At 33.6% G+C, this 23,747-nt stretch overlaps 2 protein-coding genes across 3 annotated transcripts; both read right to left on the bottom strand.

The window, feature by feature from the left end:
- Nucleotides 1-1,004: 1,004 nt before the first annotated feature.
- On the bottom strand, nt 1,005-23,013 carry LOC124533889 (SH3 domain-binding protein 5 homolog). Of its 2 annotated transcripts, XM_047109445.1 has the most exons (6): nt 22,684-23,013; nt 18,013-18,075; nt 9,753-9,930; nt 2,905-3,023; nt 2,155-2,238; nt 1,005-2,070 (listed from the first exon to the last, which is right to left on the bottom strand). In XM_047109445.1, the coding sequence occupies exons 1-6, from the start codon at nt 22,750-22,752 to the stop codon at nt 1,159-1,161; spliced, it is 1,425 nt and encodes a 474-aa protein (XP_046965401.1). In that variant the 5' UTR covers nt 22,753-23,013; the 3' UTR covers nt 1,005-1,158. The 2 variants fall into 2 exon arrangements, with proteins under 2 accessions (XP_046965401.1, XP_046965400.1); XM_047109444.1 differs by lacking the exon at nt 22,684-23,013 and having other exon boundaries at nt 18,013-18,317.
- On the bottom strand, nt 18,365-22,688 carry LOC124533888 (F-BAR domain only protein 2). The gene has a single exon (XM_047109443.1). The coding sequence runs from the start codon at nt 22,623-22,625 to the stop codon at nt 19,947-19,949; it is 2,679 nt and encodes an 892-aa protein (XP_046965399.1). The 5' UTR covers nt 22,626-22,688; the 3' UTR covers nt 18,365-19,946.
- Nucleotides 23,014-23,747: the final 734 nt, after the last annotated feature.

Raw genomic sequence — 23,747 nt, 5'->3', positions numbered from 1 at the left:
TATCATGTTTGAGACAACATATCTGAAAATAAAATCATTGCAAAGTACGAACTAAGTTTAATTTCGTATTAAATTTAATAGATTCATAGAGTGCATTTAAAAATATTGGAGAGCATTACTTTAAACTTATTTCCGATGAATGTGCGAATAATGTCTGCGTAATGTTTTAAATGACAATTTACATTAAGCTGAAGTGAATAGAATTTTAAAATTGTCTAAAATAAAATGTTTTGATGGTGTAATTATGAATTTTGTTTTTGAAAAGAAAAAGTAAATAATTCGTGCTCAAAATTTTCACTGCAGTATAATGATAGGTGTACAATAAATTCGGAAATCATATCAATAGTATGAATATTTTGACTCTTGGGAAACCTTACCGTTATTGCACCTGATGTTGATATCAGGGTTTGCTGAGTGATTGATGCTCCAATAGTTTACAAGTAAAATGCAAATTCACAACATTTAGTTTTTTTGGACTATGTTAACAAAAACACTATTTTTTTAAGTCATCACTGAATAATTTAGAAAAAACTTGCATATGGTCGTTGCTCCTGCAAAAGTCGTTATGTGTTTTTTTCATATTTACGACTGCTGTGCCGCATTAATCGTTATTTAAATATATGAAAATTTCGATGTATGAATATCGCAAAGCTAAATTTGTAAACTTTTCAACTATAGAAGTAAAAACAAAACTGTTTTTACAGTTCGTGCGTATGAAAATAATGATTAAAACGGTGGAACATTTGAAAAATATAAAAAAAAAAACACATAGCGACTTTTGCAGAAGCAACGACGATGTAGCCTATCGCCATAATAATTTTATCATAAGTATGATTTATCGTGGTGTTACGTAGCATTTGAAATCATTTTCATATGTTTTACATGCGTTTAGTAACAAAAAAAAAATACTATTCAATCAAGGAGTGCGATGATACCTTAAGTACTACAGCTAACACTTAAAAATTTACACAACCACTAACTATCCAATATAGTATTGAATTTTACATTTTTTTGCTCATAATTTTCATCATTTATATCAAATCTAACAATCAAATTGACATCATTACAAAAATCCATAACGTATCGTAAAACATTTATCTAGTGCAGACATTTTAGAAATAAATTCGACATTTTCCTCCAAAATCTTCAGATTTAAATTTAACTGTTATCACTGTCCGTTATCGTGGAGCTGGTCATTCTTATGACCGGATTCTGATTGGAGTCGCTCGAGTCGCATTCCACCATCAGGATATCATCAGGACTCTCGTTCCTATCGGAGTTGCTCTCTGTATACGTGCCAGTGGGGGACTTATCCTCAATGACGGCCTTCAGATACGACTCGCGATCCATCATGGTAGTATCCCTGGCTAATGCTAGCACGTCTAAAGACATCATGCTCTTAGACTTCTCAGTCTTACTTATTGGATTCGTATTTTCATAGATAACTTCTCGACTTATTGACTTAGTACGCGATAAATTTGATTCGGTTTTCCACGTATCGCTTGGTGGGTGATTTTTGTGTGCCGTGTTCGTGCTCGTCGAGGGAGCGCTGGCGTTCCTCGGCGAGCTGGCGGTGAACTTGGATCTTTTCTGCTGGTTTGTCTCCTTCATCATCAGCAGCTGATCTAGTTTATTTATAGTTTCGTTCAGTTCCTGAGCCCAGGCTTCGTCTGTCTCGACGTCCCCTTTATCTATCGGTTTGAGAGCTAGTTCCCTGACTCGCATTCTCAGTTCTTGGAGACTTGATTCTTCATCCTTTTCGATTACTTCTCCTTGTGTCTCATCATGTACTGGGTCTCGTTCAGCTCCAACTCCTGGTTCTCTGGGTCCGACTGGTATAGTATCTTTGTCCGGTGGGTATTCTCCTCTCCGTCGATGTATCTCTTCAGATATCTCCTCGAGAGCTTTGAGGGACTTCGAGTATCTAAACTTAGCGTCGGCGATGAGCCGCTGTAACTTCTCTATCTTCTCGTTTTGTGCTTGTAACTGTTCGTCACATAACTTTTTCTCCTCAAAATAACCTCTTGATTTTATAATATTCCGTTTTAAATTTTCTTCCAAATGCGTTACCTGAATTTAAAACATTTTGTTGGTTTAGTCATTTGTATTTGAAGTATTTTTACTCTAATAATTGCCGTAGTATCAATCGTATACCTTTTGCTCAGCAATGATATAAGCGGCCGCTTTTTTCTGATGTTCGCGTCCGCTTTCCGCTTTTCTCTTTTCAGCGTCCATAACCTTTAACAAACAAATAAAAGGTCACCGTCTCGTTTTTATATACTAGCTACCTGATCCGACTTCGGGTAAGTAGAATAAGGATTTACATAAAACATTTATATCGGCAATATTTTTTACTGATTACTCCAAGATATTACATATTTCGGCAATTTACATAAATTCTTAATTACTAATATAGTAATATACCTTCTTTAAAATCCAGTACATTAGTAAAAACTGATTACAAAAACGTTTAGCAATTATTAAAATAATTGGAGAAAATTGTCTTATAATGTGTTAGAAAATAAATAATGTTTAGCATATTTGATTCACTAATTCATCGTCATCGTCATCATCAACAGCTTGTAAATTTCCCACTGCTGGGCTAAGGCTTCCTCTCCCTTTGAGGTTAAGATTTAGAACATATTCCACCTAGGTGTTCCTATGCTGAGTTGGTAGAATACACATGCATGCAACTGCATGTATCTAATTTCAGATGATATCCTTCACCGTCGAGCACGAGATGAATTATAAACACAGATTCACTATTTAATGTAACAAATTGTCTCCCTAAGCGAATTTGGTCTTAATGATCGTTCTCAAAGTGAACTAGCCGAGAGCATGATCTATTATAGCTTAAACTTTACATTTGACAGAGTATGTTCTGAACGCGAAAGGTAATCTTACCTTAATAATGGCATGGTTGAGCACCTCCTGCCAGTTGCTGTCGAACTGCCACTCATCTTGCTTGCTTACAAAACGCTGTTCCGCTAATGTCACCGTCTCTTTTGCTGCTGCGTGTAACTCTGTAATTACATTTACATAACATATAATTTAAACTTATCGAAATTCCAAAGAGAATATCATAAGATCCTTCTGCTCGATTTTCCACGGCGTGTATTTTTAATTGAGTAGCTAGCACTAGCTGAAGGTATAAGGGCATTATCTACATAGAGCCAATGGTTCTACTTATTCTACCAGACACATGAGTGTAATATGAACTAAATATGTACCTTAGGCTTAATTTACGCGACAGCAATCCAATAATTTTGTTTGGCATCTAAAACACGAGTACTGTCGACCAACGAGTCAAATATTAGCTCATAAAGAAAAATAAAATATCACAAAGTTAATATTTTCAGCTTTCTGATATCATTTAAAATTTTATTACAGCAAGGTCACCGATAACTAAACTTTATGTATATTTGATCACAAATCTTATCTGCGCCGCATGTTTGTCTGGTCGTTCTGTAATAATATATGCTTTTTGAATGTACATATTTAATTATCATATCTCATACGTATACAGGCATATCATCGTTGTAATATATACCATATTTGAATATGAAATATTTTATTATTTACGATGAAACTAACCACTAACCTATAAAAATAAATCTATTTTTATAGGTTAGAAATTGTAGTCTTGTAATGATAGTCTACATTTTCGAAGACGCCAAGTAAAAGGTATAAATAATTTCTCAAGCTATGTAAAGTTACCTATTTCAATATGTTCTACAAGCATCTAGCATCTATATCTACTGTTGATACATGGTAGCGACGAACAAGGTGACACGGCTTTAATATACCCATACCATAAGAAAAATGTCAAGTCTTAGATATTTTGGTAAAGATTTACCACGTATGAACTACACAACCAACCATCCAGATAGAAAAGCACATTGAGTACCTAACACTGCCTGAAAAGCCGCGGTCAAAAACGTGTATTTAATCAAAAGAATCACTACATAATACAATAGAACGATTTCCTTATCAATGCCACTCGTGATATGTTTAAAGCCTTAATATTAAAAAAAGTATTATATGTTTTGATTTTATCGCATTAATAGCATGATTAGATAATAATTTAGGAAAGATTTTTTTTACTTATTTTTCTTCTTAGTAAACGTTATGTTGTAGATTTATAGTACTAGTATGTATGAGTGAGATAACAGGATATCTTGTTTATCATAGTTATTGATTGAGATTAATATAAGCAAATAAAAATAAGCTACGATTATTAGATAGGATATATTATTAGCTAGGATTTAAAAGGCGACTTATGGAAACGGGGAAGAGAAAGGGTCCATGAATTGATCCTTGTAGAATCCATTTCGACTGAAACCTAACGAAAATCTTTTATTTCACTTCACCTTTTAACTTATAATCTATTATTTGTAGAACAAATAATCCTCCTCCTACTTAATGACATATATGCTAGAGTTATATGTTCCACATTACGAAAGGCTTTAGATAAGTCTCAGTACACTTCTAAAGCATCCTATGAATATTTCTACTATTATTACACATACCTACTCCATAGATATTCTTAATGAGCTCAATACCCGCATCGGTTGTTGAGCGATGCCTTCTGAATTCAAATTATTCTATAAAACAAATGATCCTGTTAAAGGATAAACTAGTAATGGAATGAAGGATTTTTACTGTCAAATATTTTTAATAATAATTTAAAGTGACTGGGGTTAAAGACCTAACATAATGTTTTCTACAGAAATACTCCAATCAGCACATTGCTTGGTATAAAAGAAAAATTAAACTACCCTATTTATATAATTGGATGAATTTACGGTAACAAATTTACTGCTTACCTAATTATCTCACATTTACTTTTGTCAATGACTAAACCACGGTCTTAGAGGAAATAAAGAGATTTACTCTTCGAATCTTGAATGTCAGCAGAGATTTTTTCAATAGCGGAAGCAACTTCCAGATAAAACTGTATTGTATTAAGAGTCCAAGTCAATTCGGATTCGAACAAGACTTTACCAGTGTCGTAACTTATAATAAGCCACTAATTTAAAAAATCCATTCCAAAATTGAAGTTGGCACAAAAACATGAAATTTATAAAAGGCGAATTGTACAATGTACATATTTCAATGCGGTCTGAAACGACTGTTTTAAAAAGTAAAAATATAACGCAAAACAAAAATCACTTAACCTACATTCCGATGCGTTCGTGATAAAAAATTCAAGTCCCGCTACGTTCCCGCTCACGTTACGTAATTCCACGTAACATTATACGTTCATTCGCTCACTTATGCAAATTAAAGTTAATTGAATGCTCTACATACGTACGGGCTGGGATGAGACGGCTTATTGATGTTTATACAAATAGTAAACTATTATTTAAAAACTTATTTAACTGACCACACTAACAACCTGTAAATTTCCCACTGCTGGGCTAATGAGAAGGCTTGGAGCGTATTTCACAACGCTACCCCAATGCTTGGTGGCAGATTGTCTTTGAAACTCGTCGTATGTAGGTTTCCTAGCGATGTATTCCTTCACCGCCTCACAAGAGATGAATTATAAATACATTCAAGACGTGCTTGCCTGGGTTTGAACGCGTTATCATCGGTTAAAATTTACACGTTCTAACCACTATGCTATCTCGAATTATAACTGACCGACTTAGCAAAGTAATGATGTTAATCCTTAGTACAGTATTATAAATGAAATATATATTTTTTTTTTCTTACGAAGCGTATATATGACGTGGCAAAAAATACACGTGTGATAGCTAACACCTGCCACCTGCTTTGACTAAGAATGTTGTCACAGAATGTAAAGAATTTGAATGAACATTACTGAATTTTCGTTTTATTTAGGTATAGGTTAAAAGGAAACCCTATAAGATCACATCGTTGTCAGTTCGTCCATCTGTCTATCCGTCAAGACCCTTTTTCACAGGAACACGTTGAGGCACAATGTAAGAATAAATACTAAATATTGATGTAGTATCTTGGAGATTATTATTTTATATTTTTATGTATGAATATTATATTGTTATTTTATGTTTAACTATTTCCGCCGAAATATTTATACGTTTTGGAGGTAAACCAGAAGCTGAGATGGCCCATTTGTTAGAAAGCGTGCATCTTAATCGATGATTGCGGGTTCAAACCGAGGCAAGCACCACTATATATATGTGCTCAATTTGTGTTTATAATTCATCTCGTGCTCGGCGGTGAAGGAAAACATCGTGAAGAAACCTGCATGTGTCTAATTTCATCCAAATTCTGCCACATGTGCATTTCATCAACCCGAATTGGAACAGCGTGGTGGAATATGTTCCAAACCCTCTCCAGAAAATTTACAGGCTGTTCCGTTATTTCCTCAGTGGTTTACCTAAAATGCCGTTATTTACCCAAATTCAATTCGAGTAATTTCAAGTTCAAGTTGCGATCAAATAAGGCGGTAAAAATGTAAATGTAACTTATTGATGACAAGACCATATAATTATTACCAAAACTAATCAAGACATCAAAAAACCGCGTATACTTATACGTCGGTAATGAATCTTTTTCTTATTATTGTGATATCAAAAGTGAAAATCGATCAGATGTCAGTTAACGGCATTATAGATGTACTACGGCAGATTTATATTAAATATTAGTATTGATTGTCACAGCCCGACATAACTATAATTGAAAATCAGCGTTCCGTTTTTGGAACCCATTGGAAGCCGAACGGTACATTCAGGACACCTATTTAAGACACAGCTACTATCATTGGTTAAAAAAATCTCTTTTTTTTATATTTTCCCATTTTTGTTGTGTTTTTTATATACTTAAATTTATGATATTGTATTTATTTCTGTTAAAACAACAATCCAAGATATGACTTTGAACATTCGTCCGCAGTGGAGTCAATTGTTTTAACATCGTCAGACAAATTGTATCATTATAGATCGCGCACTATACTACTCGAATCTTACAATATACTTAATGCTCTTGGTGGAGCACCTATAACAAATAACTACAAATATCGTTAGGGTATCAAAATCTAATTATCTAATTTGTCTATCTATATATCTATAATCATCATCAGCCCGTTTTCGTCCACCGCTGGACATAGGCCTCTCCAAGTGGGCGTGCACTGTGGTCTTTCTTTTTTTTATATCTATAGATATATATAATAACTTTCAGTGTAATTTTCGTAATGTGTTCTAATTAAATATTTATTTTTTATTTATATATATACTCTTTATTGCACACCAATATAGACAAAAATAATAGGAACAATTTTACAAAAACAAAGAATAGAAAAATGTACAATAGGCGGCCTTATCGCTAAAACAGCGATCTCTTCCAAGCAACCTTTGGTAGAGGAGAGAGATAGGATGGTAGGGGTGTACAAATTATTTAATACATAAAAAAAAATAGATACAATATATATATGTATATATACGATACATAAATAAAAATTCCATAAATATATAATTATATAATAATATAATATACATACAAATTATAAATATATACATTTACATACTATAGATACTTACATAATAAATAAAATCTTTAATTACAGTAAATATTGATATAATTAAGTACAAAACACCGAAGTAATTAATGAAAACGTTTCGTTTAACCGAACGTTATTTAATATTACATAAAACACATTATAGTACGATGCATAAATGCTATGACGGCAAAACGGTTACATAACGTGACAAAAATGAAATTTTTCTGGTGGATTAAAACTACATTGCAGTAGCGTGTTGGAATCAAAAAGAAGGGTTTTGCCCAGCAGTGGGACTTTAACAAAAGTGTTTTTTTACTTCTTATATATCCGAGATTTTCTTTGTGTATAGACGTATTAAGCTCTTAACTGTTCCATTTCCATAGGCATACCTTTCCCGGGAAACAATCTTTTACGGGAAACGTTACCCGTAAAAGATTGTTTAAAGCAATAAAACAGCTTTTGTTTATATTAAAGCTATTTATATGTGTTACCGACAGAACGGTTTTCCGGTTAAATTCCATCTAGATCTGCAATAATGTTGGCTTAAAGAACTCTTTAACCGAGTTCAAAAAGAAGTTTATCAATTCGTCTGTATATTTTTTTATGGTTGTTACCGCATAACTTTTCAATGGGTAAACGGATTTTGATATCTTTTGGATCTTTTTTTGTTCAAAGCTAGTTGACAGACATCGACTCAAATATAACAATAATTGTAACTTCATTATATAATCGTAAATCGCCTTTTAAACAGTCTAATATTTTTCAGTTCATTTTACTTAGGAGAACTGTTAAAAAATGTATTGAATACATAATTTTGTTTTAAAATAGTGTTTCGTTTGGAGTAGGTTTTTCTTTTTGTTAAAATTTTTATTTGAATTGTATATATCAATACTAATATGTATAATTAGATAACGAAGTATCATGTGTCTGTTTGTGAGTCCGGAACTAATAAATCAATTCTACAATGTTAGAAAGCTGTTGTTCCCGAGTGTTATAAATAACACCATATCAATATAAACTAATATTATAAATGTGAAAGTAACCCTGTCTGTATATCTGTCGCTCTTTCACTGTCAAACCAATGAACAGACTTTGATGAAATTTGTTATGAGGCAAACTTGAACTCCAGGAAAGGACATAGCTACTTTTTTTGCCAAACATGTGAAAACCAACCCTTAAAACGCGAACAAATCCGGGGGCAACAAGCTAGTTTCTTTATAAATTAATTGCACACGAGTAAAACCGGTACGGATCAATACCCATATTATAAAGAGTTATAATTTGTTTGTACTCGACACACTCTTAAATAAATCGAATAATAAATGATATTCTAGACAAGATTAAATAATAACGTTAACTTAAACTGAAATTCAAGCCAAGCAGTCTATAAGCAGTTACGGATTGTTATATTCCTGTAAATCTGGTGCACTGCTATCAGCACCATTTATAAGTCGGCATAAACACATACAGAAATCTTTGAAATGATAATTAACGCTAATTGCATGCTTAACAGATAAGACTTAACATTCACAAACAAAGTGTTTTTTTTTCCTAAAGATAGCATAGCGTGTTCTCAAATATACCGCATTATAATTTAAAGTCCTTGACCGTAAACTGGCCTTGTAGCGAACCAAGGCAACACTCCCTACAGGAAACGAACAATTTGCCATCGCAACGATAAGATACAATGCCCGACAAACTGACTACAGTAATCGTGTATTAAACATATTGACCATATTTGCAATTTGTACCGAATACAATAACATACTGTGATTATTTATTTAAGATGAATGCCTAATGTTGCTACTGGATCGACCTGAGAAAATCCAACGCATCTCAATACCAGGTCTAAGTGCCGAGGTTTTGGAGTGCAGGGTAGGGTACTCTTCCGACTTCTAAACTCCGAAATGTTATTGAGAATTTTTCGATACAAATAACTTTAACGTGGGATTTGAACCCTGGACTAGGGTATTTGCGGTATTATATTTAGCCATTAGATACAGACCATAGATACCTAGAGATTAATCCAATATACAACCGATATACCAACTTGCTCAACCCAACCTTGAGTGGGTGAAATAAACTTTATATTACTTCCCAATTAGGGTCCATTTGTAACCATCTAAATACTTTACGAAAAATTAACACACACACATACACTTGCACACAATAAAAAATTACTAAAATTTAACTATCATCAACCATTTATGTGTATTCAATAAGTATTTTAAATTCTTTAACAACTACTGTATATAAGGTAGCTCACCGCTAGCTCTCTGGAACTGAACGGCAGCGCGCTGGCATTCCGATCTCGCTTTTGAGGCCGCGCTCACCGCGTCGTGATAAGGCCGAGACTTATCAACACAAGTCCCCAGGCGTTTTGTTAAGGCCTGAAGCCTCCGTGACGTCTCATTCAACAAGAGATGAAATGTCTTCATGGACTCCTGTAATAGAACATTTTCTTATCACCTATTAAAGCTAAATCCAAATCAAAATATAGTAAAGTAAAGTAAAAGTAAAGTAACAGCCTGTACATTTCCCACTGCTGAGATAAGGCCTCTTCTTCCATTAAGGAGAGGGTTTGGAACATATTCCACCACGCTGTTCCAATGCGGGTTGGTGGAATGCACATGTGGCAGAATTTCGATGAAATTAGACACATGCAGGTTTCCTAACACAAACTAAGCCCATATATATAGTGGTGCTTGCCTGGATTTGAACCCGCAATCATCGGTTAAGATGCACGCGTTCTAACCACTGGGTCATCTCAGCTCATTATTTGATTGGAAATCAAAATATACTTTATATAAAACGATTTCATTGATGTTGCTCGTCTACTTAGTCTATAGTTTATTATATTATAGTTAGTCAATAGAACATGCTCTGATACCACACGTTCAATGTTATAATACTCTAGCACATAAAATTTGTGATAAAAAAGCAAACCAATACAGATATTATTTCGTATAATCTCGATGATATTTCTGCTTAATCTGTCAATATGCCAATGAAGCCATGAGGAGTCGAGATAGCCCAGACGCGTGAATCTTAATCGATGTTTGCGGGTTCAAACCCAGGCAAGCACCGCTGTTTCGTGTGCTTAATTTGTCTTTATAATTCATCTCGTGCTCAGCAGTGAAGGAAAACATCGTGAGGAAACCTGCATGTGACAAATTTCATAGAAATTCTGCCACATGTGTATTCCACCAACCCGCATTGGAACAGCGTGGTGTAATATGTTCCAAACATTCTTCTCAAGGTGAGAGGATGCCTTTAGCCCAGCAGTGGGAATTTACAGGCTGTTGTTGTTGTTGTATGCCAATAAAAATGTTATGGTATACTGTAAAAAAATCTCAATCGCATCGATATGTAAGTGAACTCTAGCGTTTTTTCGATGATATCATAAGCGTTGCTAAAAACTAAACCTGACTAATGGCTACAAATACAAATTAAAGAAGCACATAATTTAAACGGATTTAAAAACGCTTCCAATTTTGTAATATGTTTTTAAATTATATTTATACGCAATATTAAAAGAATAAATTTAACTGTTTGACAAAATTAAATATACCAACACTAAAACTGTGTGCGAAATTTCAGCAAAGCTAGTTTGATAAAACTGGTTTAAAATTTAGATGCAAGATTTGACCCACACACAAACAGGTGTTGTTAAATGGCTTATTGTAAAAGGGTATATGTTGTAACGCATCCTCGTGACCTTAGGACTTATTTCTTGTGAGGTAGGTTTATATCAGAGTTGAATTCGTATATTACATCATGTTTAAATCATATTTATAGTTGTCAATCGGGCGCGGCCGCTGCGTACGCTGCTAATTGACCCCGTATTTCTATCGAGCTCGTTGTAGTTACAATATAGTCTTTATTTGGATCACACCACATAAGTAAAAATAAGAAGAGAAAAAAGAAATGACAAAAGTTAAGTTAATTTATGACGTAGAAAGAAAAATTTGCTAATAATTGGCTATAATTGGCTGGCAGAAAATGCTGTTATAGCGTTAAGTCCGCCCTTTGTACATGTTTTTTTTTGTGCAATAAAGAATAATAAAAAAAAAAAAATAAGTAACTTACAAAAATATTTACAAAAATATATTGAATAATGTACTTATATCAGAGAAATGGTAGATTTCTATAAGATATAAATAATAATAATTTTAAAAATTGCTCTGATTGCGATGTATAAAATTATGTAATTGATATAAGTAGTTCTATAATTAATTCGACTTTTAACAGCTGACTTTACTTGGTACATAATTTAAGTGAGTGCCTCTAAACAGATGGTCTTTTATAATCTGACTGGCAATCTGACACGGAGAGTTCAGGCGAAAGACCTGCGGCATTCGCTATAAAAACTGATAACTCTCAAATTTCTCGTGGATTTCTCGACGACAAATTCAATATACTGCATTGACTCGACCCGAGGTTGTATCCAGGACTTTGTACTATAAACTAGTCAATAGACCAGCGAGGCTGTAGCTATATATAGATGTTTATCAGCGCAACGAATGCCTAACGCACATAGCATTCTATTAATTTAAATTGTACTAAATGCATCTCGTCATGGCTGGCTTATACGGGTAACTGCGTTGTAACGTAGTATTACAAACGGTAAGGCGTAGTTTAGAAACCGGAACAGGTGACACTGGCTTCCTTTTATCTCGTTTACGCAACGGTCAAGAACACTATACAATATACATTACGTTATAAAACCTTTTTGTTTGAATAAAATACAAAACAGATGAATGCCAATTTTTTTTAAAAAGGTCAAGTTACAAAGTTGTATATACTCGTTTATAGATCGACATCGTAAATAAAATTATGTAAATATTTATGTTTCTACTAATATTATAAAATGCGAAAGGAACTCTGCGGGTATGTTGCTCTTTAAATACTGAACAGAATTTGATGAAATTTGTTACGAAGCAAGTGTGAACTCTGAGGAAATACATATGCTACTTTTTCATTCCTTACAACTAAAAACTAACTTCTTCTGTACGTGTGTATGTAATGAAGCTCCAAAAAGGTTGTTCCAATTTAGATGTAACTTTTTTCTTGTATTTGTCGGTGGATGGAAGTTCATCCCGGTCTCGTCGTAAAGTAAATAAAAAACTAATTTTACCCGGACAAAGTTAAGTCGTATAAGGAAAACCAGTATCTATATACGTATGTATAGAAGCATTTTTATTTATGGTATAGATTGGCGGACGAGCATATGGGCCACCTGATGGTAAGTGACAATGACGCTGTAAGAAATATGTATTAACTATTCCTTACATCGTCAATGTACCACCAACCTTGGGAACTAAGATCTAATGTCCCTTGTGCCAGTAGTTGCACTGGCTCACTCACCCTTCAAACCGGAGCACAACAATACTCAGTACTGTTATTTGGCGGTAGACTAACCGATGAGAGGGTGGTACCTACCCAGACGGGCTTGCACATGGCCCTGCCACCAAGAATACAGCCCTGTCCATATAATACTATCAATGGGAAGTGATTTTTTTTTTCTAGTAATATATCTATACTATATATATATTAAAAAGCGGAGACATTGTTTTTTGTAATGCCTGGCTGTAAAAAAAAGTAAAAAAAACTCTAAACATAGGAGTTTATACTAAGAGATGCGGCGCGTTACAGACAAGGTTTTAGCATAACTAATAAGTATTAGCACCGTAGCGTCGCTTCACCGTTTCACCATTTTATACAATTGATATGACAAGAACGATTTTCATATTATCGTATATATCGAAACCATAGTAGACTTTCAAATTCTTATACCATGAAGCTATGGAAGTTTAGACCTTGTTAGGGAACGATAAAGGTAAATCATATTCTACAAGACTCTAGTCCTGAGTCACTTACCATAACAAGCGTTACACTGAGATCCGTTCCATATTCAATGAACATTAGTTTCTAGTATATTACTTGATTAATTATACGATTTATATAAACCTTTTACGTATTAATAGTAACCTAATATTTACTCGGTGGTGGGGCTTTGTGCAGTTTTGTTTGGGTAGGTACCACCCACTCATCAATCTTCCGCCAAGCAGATAAATAATAATATAATACTTAGTATTGTTGAGTTTCGATTTGAAGGGTAAGTTAGTCAATGTAACTACCGTCACAAGGGACAAAGTAAAGTAACAGCCTGTACATTTCCCACTGCTTAGATAAGGCCTCCTCTTCCATTAAGGAGAGGGTTTGGAACATATTCCACCACGCTGTTCCAATGCAGGTTGGTGGATGCACAGGTAGCAGAATTTCGATTATATTAGACACATGCAGATTTCCACACGATGTGTTCCTTCACCGCCGAGCACAAGATTAATTATAAACACAAATTAAGCACATATATATGGTGGTGCTTGCCTGGGTTCGAACCCGTATCATCGGTTAAGATGCACGCGTTCTAACCACTGGGCCATCTCAGCTCATGACACAAGGGACATAACGGGATTGCATTAGAAATTCGCATCCCGAATTTAAGGTTGGGGAAGGGGTGGGGGGTAAGGGGGGGTGGTGTAGTACCTACACCACCACTCCCCCCGCGCGGAAATCATTAGTTTTTTTTTTCTTCAATTTTTAAATTTCAATACTAAAATCATCAAAATTCGTACTGTTAGTTAAATTTTGGAAGGGGAGAGATATAAAATTCCAATTATTGGTATACAATGTGATTTCTGGCGCTGCGCCGGCCGCTGCCGCGGCACGCTCGCTTCGCTCGCTCGGCTTGCGCAGCGTTTGGTCATAAAATCTAACCTAGCCTAACCTATCCTTAGCTACTATAAGTATCTACTATTTTTTGTTGCCGGAGTGGATTCGCCACTCCTGTGCCCCTCACAGCTGTTAATTTTGGGTGAAAAATAGAAACAACAATAGGTATATTTTAGAAATTTATAAGAACCATTTATCTGTATATATACTTGACTACATTTAATAATGCGATAAATGGATCTTTTTTATATTTTATGTTGTATTGTTGTATTCTATTATCATGTTCCTAAAATCTTCTGGGTGATTATTATTTTCTTTACAAAAATATCACTTCACTACAAAATTAAATTAAATTTTTACACGTTTTTTTTACTATAAATTAATATAGTATTTGTTAAAATATAATACAGAAAAAAGCTAATAAACATAAAAATAATGATTTAAGGTTAATTATAATGTAAAATATCGATCCGTTACACGTAACTTTAAACGCACATTAAAAAAAAACTATGGGTTTCCGCGGGTTGGGAGTGGTAAATTTCGAGAGAGGGGAACAACCCCTTTAAGAAACAACCCCTACTATCATCAAATTCGGGATGCGAATTTCTAATGCCGACCCGACATAACATTTTAATTTAAATGGTTGGTGGCGCATTGGCATTACAAGGGGTGATTAATATTTTCGGTTGGTTGACAATTATGAGGCATAAAAAGACTGTCTTTCAATAAAAAAAAAAGGTTAACTACTGAGTTTTTTGCCGGTTCTTCTCGGTAGAATCTACTTTCCGAACCGGTGGTAGCTTCACTTAATTGTAAAATGATGATTCAAAAGTGCTTGTAAAAGCCTACTTGAATAAAGTTTACTTTGATTTCATTTGGTCTAAATCAAATTCAATCAAATTCGATTCAGCGGTTTGGGCATGATAGAACAACAGAAAGGTAGAGTTACTTTCCCATATACCCTACCTAGGTTAGTGTAAATGTAATTCGTCATTGGTATACTAGAGTTACATATATTCTGTTCATACTGGTCATAAGCGTATATTATGACTTGGATTCCAGATTCGATATGTACAAAAATAAACATACATATGTAGATCAATCATTCAAAACTTCTAAGCAATTACATAAACATTGTATCGAGGTTCGTTTGTGCTTGAATTACATTTTTAAAAGTTAATCACTGTGATTATTGAACATAAGGCCAAACTGTGTTTGAAAATGTCGGTATAGCTGAACACGCACGACATGCAAACGACTTGATATTACATCAGTACAAAGATACACATACCAACTTCATATATTAGATAATAGATACAGTTCAAACATTAATCTCGTGTAAGTATTTTTGCAATGAAGCTCTTTTAAGCGACTTACAGTAAAATTAAATGGCATAAATCCATAAAATTAAGTAAGGAAAGCGTTATACCGCCTACATTTTATTATTGTTTTAATTCAGATGGCGTTTTAGTAACTTCTCATTTCTTGCCATTTATATACATATTTTCAAACGTTATTAATCTGTCGTAATATTTATCGTACATGTTATTTAATACATAATATCTACCGAAAATAAATTCGTTACAATGGGATATCACACGACACCTCCTTTTTGCCGTTTTTTCTTATATGACTTTTTTGTACAATGTAGGTACATATAAAAGACTATGTATAGATTATTATTATTATTATATCAACATATTCAGATAATATATTAATGGCTTATTATTAATAACATTCTGTAAATAAATTGAATGTTACCAGTAATTGTACTAATGTTAATTCAAACTAAAAACAAAATATTTGAGACGCTTCAGATATTTCGCACAAACGATGGTCATGGTCTACGCACTGTATACATAAGTACAATTTATCTATATTATCTAAAGCCGCATTCAGACATGCGCGAGAGTCGAAACGTACGGTAATACAGACGCGTGTGTAAACGGAGCGTTTACAATTTGACTCGAAGGAGGACTTTTGGGCCTTACTCATGGCTCTCCTCACTCTTCAATGGCTAGAGGCTCGCTTTTAGCGTTTATACTTTCACTTATTGACTCACATTGTCTTTCAATTACATTAATAAAAGAATACGTACTCGATAATCAAAAGTCAAAATTACACAAATTTTATAAATGAATATATCTGAGTGGTAGGGCTTTGTGCAAGCCGGTTTGGGTACCACCCACTCATCAGATATTCTACCAAACTGTACTTGGTATTGCTGAGTTCCGGTTTGAAGGTGTAAGCCAGTGTAACTACAGGCAAAAGGGACATAACATCTTAGTTTCCAAGGTTAGTGGCGCATTAGCAATGAAAGGAATGCTTAATATTTCTTACAGCGCCGTTGCCTATGGGCTGTGGTGACCACTTACCATCAGGTAGCCCATATGCTCGTCCGCCAAACAATAGCATAAAAAACGCGAATGTTAAAACGAACGTTCGTCGATCTCCTCGAAATACGGACACGATTTATAAATCCAGTTTTGATGTGAGAAATATTTCAGAGAAAGCTGCAATGCATGGTGTGCGCTACGTAATCGAACTCGTAACTCACACTCACACACAATTCCGTTGTAGTTAAAACGGACATAAAAAAAATTACATTCATTACATCGGCAATGTTCAAAATAGCCGAACGTATAATATTTTTCACATAACCTTGTAAGATCGGTTTTCAACTTCCTCGTATAATTAAAACAAGATAACTTTAGTTCGTTATGTATAAGCTATACGTTTATAATTTTGACATCGATTTCAATGATAAAAATGAAATTTTGTGTCTGTTACATAATTTCTATAACAACAAATAATGTTCTAGTAAATTATTTATTTATTTATAAGCATATCATTGATTACGACCAAATAACCCACTGTTTCTAAAGCGTTAAAAAGTTCAGTTTTGACTTATTTATTTATAAAACTAATTTTATAATATAAACTAAACTAATTTTATTTATTTATATAACGTGTACAAGTTAAACCTACAACTTAGCCCGAGTGAAATTTATAAAACTTTACCGATGTCACAAATACCCTCGAGGGGTGAATTAAGTAAGTCCATTGCTGATACTTAAAATATCGTCGTATTTGATCGAAATCGGTTCAGTGTTGGTAAAGCCTGAAGAGGTAACAGTCAGAGTTACTTTCGTATTTATAATATAGATTACAAATTAAACAGAACATAAGCTGTATACGGATGAATACTTTATATATATATATATATCCTATAGTATTTGCGATTTGGCAACGGAGTATTTATATATTAAAATCACGCCAGATAAGTAATCTGCATTTACATTATACTACTAAGACTTTGCCAAATAACATCTAAAATCTTTCAAACTAACGCGATCAAACGAAACAGACTACTTTTGGAATATCTGATAACTACATATAATTAATAAAATTAAAATTTAAACGTAAATCCTAGATTGTTAGGATTAAAGAAAGTTATAAAATCCGGTTTCCTTCAAGAGGGTTAAACGGAAGCACCGTTTAAACCTTGTCAAGAATGGTCCCTTGATAAATTAATCTACCGAAGTATTTTCCTATTTAAAGAGACAGCATTACCGGTACCATCGTTGAAGTCAAAAAATATTTTTTTTTACTTGAACTAACAGTATCTATGTATCATGTCTCATATCTATGTATCATCTGTTCCATTTATATGGCCAGTATTTTTAGCACCGATTTCAACTATCACATTCGTTAAAAAAGAACTTTTTTTATTGAGACAAAATCAAACCAATGAGTTTGTATATGTTAATTTAACAATAGTTTCAACTCACATCAAGCTCCAGTTCCAATTTATTTATTTCATCTGTGGCCGCGTTCAATTTCTCCAACTCCACCTGAAACGTTTTGAAATATTTAAGACAATCGCACGGTACACGAACGATATAATCCCAAACGAATGGCAGCAACAAGCAACATGTAGAGACGGGAAACTTTCGTGACATTATGGATCAAAATCATATCACACACGCATAACATTAGATAAATACATCATAACTTTTATCTATGTACCTTATGAAAAACGTTTCCTGTCCCTACGACGTAAAGCGCCTACACTACATATATATAAAGAAATATACTTACATCATAACATTTCGATTCATGACAATGGTAAAACAAACATCATTTAAAATTCTTAATATTAATATTTATTTCGTATTATCATCAATTTACATACACAATTCAATAATACATGCCGTAAAATTTTACGATACAAAAATATTACGCATTAATTGTATCAGCTGTTTATCGAAACGAATCAAAATTTTTTTGAAAATAATCGATATTTATAAACTAAAAGGTCTTCTCGACGCGTCTGAATTTGTATTGTATCTTATATATATAACAGTTATATTAATGGAATGGTTTTTGTTGTACTAAAGTATATAGTTAACGCTAATTATGATTACAATATTGAACACTTCACATTGGTAAAGGTTTTTTGTTACATTGCCATTTATTATGAGAATTTTTTAGGCCGAGGTATTAATATATTATATATATATTTATGAACATAAACATACAAAAAAAATGAGATTACATTTGAGTAATTTAAACATGAATACTATGTGTTATATAAGCATCGATTATAATAAACATTTAAACACAAATTAATCCTAAACTAACTAATTAATAAGAAAAAAAAAAATATAACCTCCGGTGGTAGAAAAGTGCTGATAAAAACTTAAGTTATGTTAAGTAGTTATATTAGACGACAAAATATTTATATTATAATAAAAAACAAACAACATTAAATTAAGAGATTCAAATAAAATCAATTTAATTGATTAAATTGTTTGTTATTGAATCCAATTGATGGGAACAAAGAATAAATTTATTCTTGCAACATTTATTGTTAATGTTTTTAAAGATATCTACGTTCAAAATAAACAAAAATAATATGTTGACTAAACCTCTGCAACATTTTTGTTTCTGTATTTTAATAATAATAATAAATTTTTATTATTACTGCTATAATTGCAGTTATAAAATAGTTAGATCCCTTATTTATTATCTGTACTAATCAATTGTAATAAACTTGTTTAATTATAAATAAAAAAAAAAACTAACAAAAATTAATTGTACCTGCATGTAATACATATTTGTGTGAAGTTAATGTATTGAATATTATTTATAGAGCAATAGGATATCTTCATTATTGACCTCGGGAGGTAGATAGTGATTTAACAATGTTAATATTTATTGAAATGCTGTTGATAAATAGTCAATAAAATTTATTTTAAAGCTTTATTTCTTGGTGTTAGAATGCGCTTAGATTACAAAAATAATACAAGTCATTGAAAATGTTGATTTTGTGATGACACAATCAGTTCAGAACTGAGTAACTAGACACTTAATTTATTTATTATCTATAGTGTGTATGAAAATTTCATGAAAAAATTATATACATATAATGACTACGAAATAGTCATGAATGGCACATCTATACTCTCGAGAAATGTTAGTGCAGCTGCAAACATACATACATAATTCGAATTAAAAAAAATCGTTAAGAACTGTCATACTACAACTAACAGTTTAAACATGAAAAATTGACAAATAATGCTATCTAATATAATCATATCAGTGGACAGGAAACAGTCCCATAAGGTACCAAAGATTTACATTTTATTAAATATGACCCAAAACTATGCCTTATATTCCAACAGTATACTCAACATGCAAAATTTATAAAATATTGGACCAATCATTGTGTATCACTATCACAAATGTATTTTCCGGATACGAAGCGACGCTTTACGAGAGATAGACGATACCCGCTCCCGATGAGTTCGAACTCAATGCCCGATAGTGTTGCTCCTTCGCAATTGAATTGAGCAGAAATCGTAGTCTTCGAAGATGGTCCAGTAGCCAACTCGAAGCGCGCTCTCAGTGAGCCCACGCCTCTATCCTCTGAATGCTGCGACAGTTCTGTAAAGCGCCACATCGCCTGTTCGTTTTCAGAATTCCACGCGGTTTTAGGCATCGCAATTACATTTTTCACTGAACCATTCATTGGTACGCAAACGGAAACATTTAGCAAGGGTGACGGTGGGCTCATCGCGTGGAGATTGTACTTGTAATCTACTTTCAGATCAGTATGGTCGCGCTCGCACTTCCAATAAGAAACCATTTGTAATGGACAAGATGCTGCGCCAGTCTTAGGTCGTATTTGATACTTCAATATGTCAACATTGAAATATTGCGCTGTAGGATTCTTTTCAGACTGCCGTTTCAATAGGGAAGTCAATGCTGGCATGTTAAACTCAACGACTGTCGTGTCGCGGGTAGACATCATAGCATTTATGCTTATCAGCTGCTTATTAGGCAAGACATTATCCAGTCTATGTATATTTTTCAGTCTAAAACAAAGTTTAGCGGGATTGGGATTATTAGCGAGAACACCAACAATGCCAGTCGGAAAAGATAACATCATATCGCCCGACATTTTCACTTGACATTTAGATTCTTCAGTCCCTCTGAAATAAGAGTGTATTATTTCGTGGAATGCTACTGCTAGAGGTATAGTGTCTGCCATACCAATAGTAAGTGGCGAAGGACCACGCGACCCAGACGAGCCTGCTGTTCGAAAATCACCTTCGGAGCGTCTCGACGGCGGACGAGGTAGAGAAATTGTTGATATTGTCGGTGTCGATGTTCGAAAGTTCGATTGAGACATTTCGCCGACCTCAGAGAACAAATCCCCGACGTCAGCTGTAGAAATGGGGGTGGGACTCTCTAGTAAATGTGACTGATTTGTTTGTAAAGGTGCATACGGGTTTGAGACATTGCCATGAGGGGAAGCGGGGTTACTGGGGTTAGGACTTTGGAAGAAGTTCAAATCTAATAAGTCACTACTTGCTTTACTTGTATTTGCATTTGAACCTCTTCTTGTTGTACCAATTTTATACAAGCTTATGTTTTCCACTGTAGCTCTGAGCTCATCAACGCTCGCTGACATTGGAGCACTTCCATTGCTTATTGGCTTTATTTCAACATGTATTTTTTGCTCTCTTTCTTCTTCAGAATCTGAGTCTGAAGAGGAATAACCACTGCCCTTTTCATCTTTAGGTCTTATACAAAATCCTTCTTCATCAACTTCTGGAGAGTTCATAAGATCATCTTTTGTTGCAACCTCTTCCTCCTTTTCATCTAAATCAGACTTGTCACCGGCATTTGAATTTTCAGATATTTCATCTTTTTTCTTCTTTGATTTTTTCAGTTTAGTCTTGGTCCTTCTACTACGAAGGAACCATTTGGACTCTCGAAGTGTAGTTCTGTTCATATTATCATCTTTATCTGGAACTACTGGAGTAGCCGGTGTTCCACTTGGACTTGAAGGTGCAGAGCATGGAGCTCCACCTTCGATACTAACACTGGGTTCATCTTTGCTTTGAAAATTTGGTGTAAACAAGTTAAGGAGTGAGGTAGTTCTTCTTGAAGTTTTAGTTGCAAATGATGGCTCTTTTTTGGGTGCTTTAGCAGGTTGAGGTGGCTTGTGTGATCCATTGGACACTGTGGAAATCTGATCTACTTCTGATATGGAATTGTTAGCTGATCCAGGTTTTGGTAATGATGGAGGTAGTTCTACTAAATTAGCCTTCTCCAAAGCATTGTACTTCTCGACAAGAAACTGTTCTAACAGTTTATCAACTGTTAGTTCGAGACATTGGTGCTTGAAATCCCTATGGACTTGGCCCATAAGATCATGATTGTTTTGAATGATATCTGCATAAGAATTCACAAACTGTTTCATCTGCTTTAGGTGAGCTTCTTCAACATCCTGAAAGTGTTTGCAGGTTTGGGTCATTTTTTTCTCAAAATCTTGTTTTACTAAGCTGTATTTCTCTGCTAGCTGTCTATAGTCTTCGTGTAACTTCTTTATTTTAACCTCAGCTTTCTCTATGTCTTTTGCAGATGCATTTTCCTTTCTGAGCTTTTCTAGTTCAGACGATTTGGATGTATAAACATCCTTTGCTTTTTGTAAAGCTTGCTTTGTGTTTTGTATTAGTAGTACTACTTCTAGTGTACTCGATTCTGAGTCTTTGACAGCTTTGTGCTTCTTGTGAAGCTCCTCAGCATATCTGGCAACATCTTTCACAAGCTCACTTACTTTTTGAAACATGTGCTGATGTAAATTCGACAATTTCTCGGCAGAACATTTAAGAACACCCCAAAAAGGCGCAAAAGTGCCTTGAGCGCAGTTACTGTTCGCTTGTTTCGCTAATTTGGCTAGGAGCTTCGAATTAGACTCCTCTATATTCGACCGTTCTCTGAGATACTCTGAGAGTTCCTTGCTCGCTATCAGTCCGTATTTCATGTTTTGATATAGAATATCATATCCATTGTGCTCGTTGGCGAAGTAATCTACAAAGTTGACACTCATCTTTGCTGGTACAAAGGCAACGATTAGTTACTCAATACATTATTTTTCACTCACTGACCTGAATTCTAGGGTCGAGCTCAGTATCACCATTGTCGTCAGCTGGAATAGTGAACGAGGATTCTTCCATGGTAGGGCCTACAACTAGGAAGCCGCCCAATCACCTAAATTACATCACCGACACAGTAATGGACAGCGTCACCGTCACTTCACTTTTAATTATTCTAATAAATTCTTAGACGCACATCATATAAAATTTGGTCACAACGTAGGTGCAAACTCTTATCAAAATTACTAGACAAGTTTAATTTGCAAAACTAATCAAATAAAGAATTTTCATACAAGATGACGTCCACTTTCTTGACGTCAAATCATAATAATAGACAACTTTTGTTTTTTACAGCGTAGTGCTTGAATATCGAAAACAGAATTAAATCGTTTACAACTTGACAACATTTTTGTATTCATTATTTAATCAATTTTATATACTTAGATTTCTTAATAGAAAAATAAATATATTATTGTTTATTTGCAATTTTATTTTGGTAGTTGAACAAAAATTTCATAAAATCTTTGTTAACCATTCATAATACTTTAATAATTAGGGAGACGTATCAATGTCCATGAATTTTTATAGTCAATTTTAAAAGATATTTGTGTACACTTTCAAAATTACCAATCAAATTGTAATGTCATTTTATTTACTCAAATGTATAAGGAATGAGAATTCATTAGTATTTTATAAAAATATATGTTATTTTATCAATCATCTAAAAAGTTTTACTTTATATCTATATATTTTATATTATTAAAATATTGTTCGGGAACGTAAATATTACAACTTAAAAAAAACGAATATTTTTTATAAATAATGAATTAATAAAATGAATCAAGAGTAGCGTAGTAGTAGGAATATAATAATATACTTTAAAGAAATTTTAAATAGATTGTTTATGTACACACAAAACATCACTTTTTTGAAAATAAAGTTTTGGCTAAGTATAATATAAATCCACTGTAAAGTTTTTTTTAATCGATTTTCAATACATAATTTTTTTAACCTATTATCAGTAGCACATCCCCACACTTTTATCTATTCTTGTCTATGCTATTAACCTTCCAAAT

The sequence above is a fragment of the Vanessa cardui genome, chromosome 11 (assembly GCF_905220365.1).
Source record: "Vanessa cardui chromosome 11, ilVanCard2.1, whole genome shotgun sequence".
In the NCBI taxonomy this organism is placed as follows: Eukaryota; Metazoa; Arthropoda; class Insecta; order Lepidoptera; family Nymphalidae; genus Vanessa; species Vanessa cardui.
Note: the sequence above shows the minus strand (reverse complement) of the source record. Positions and strands in the feature narration are given on the sequence as shown.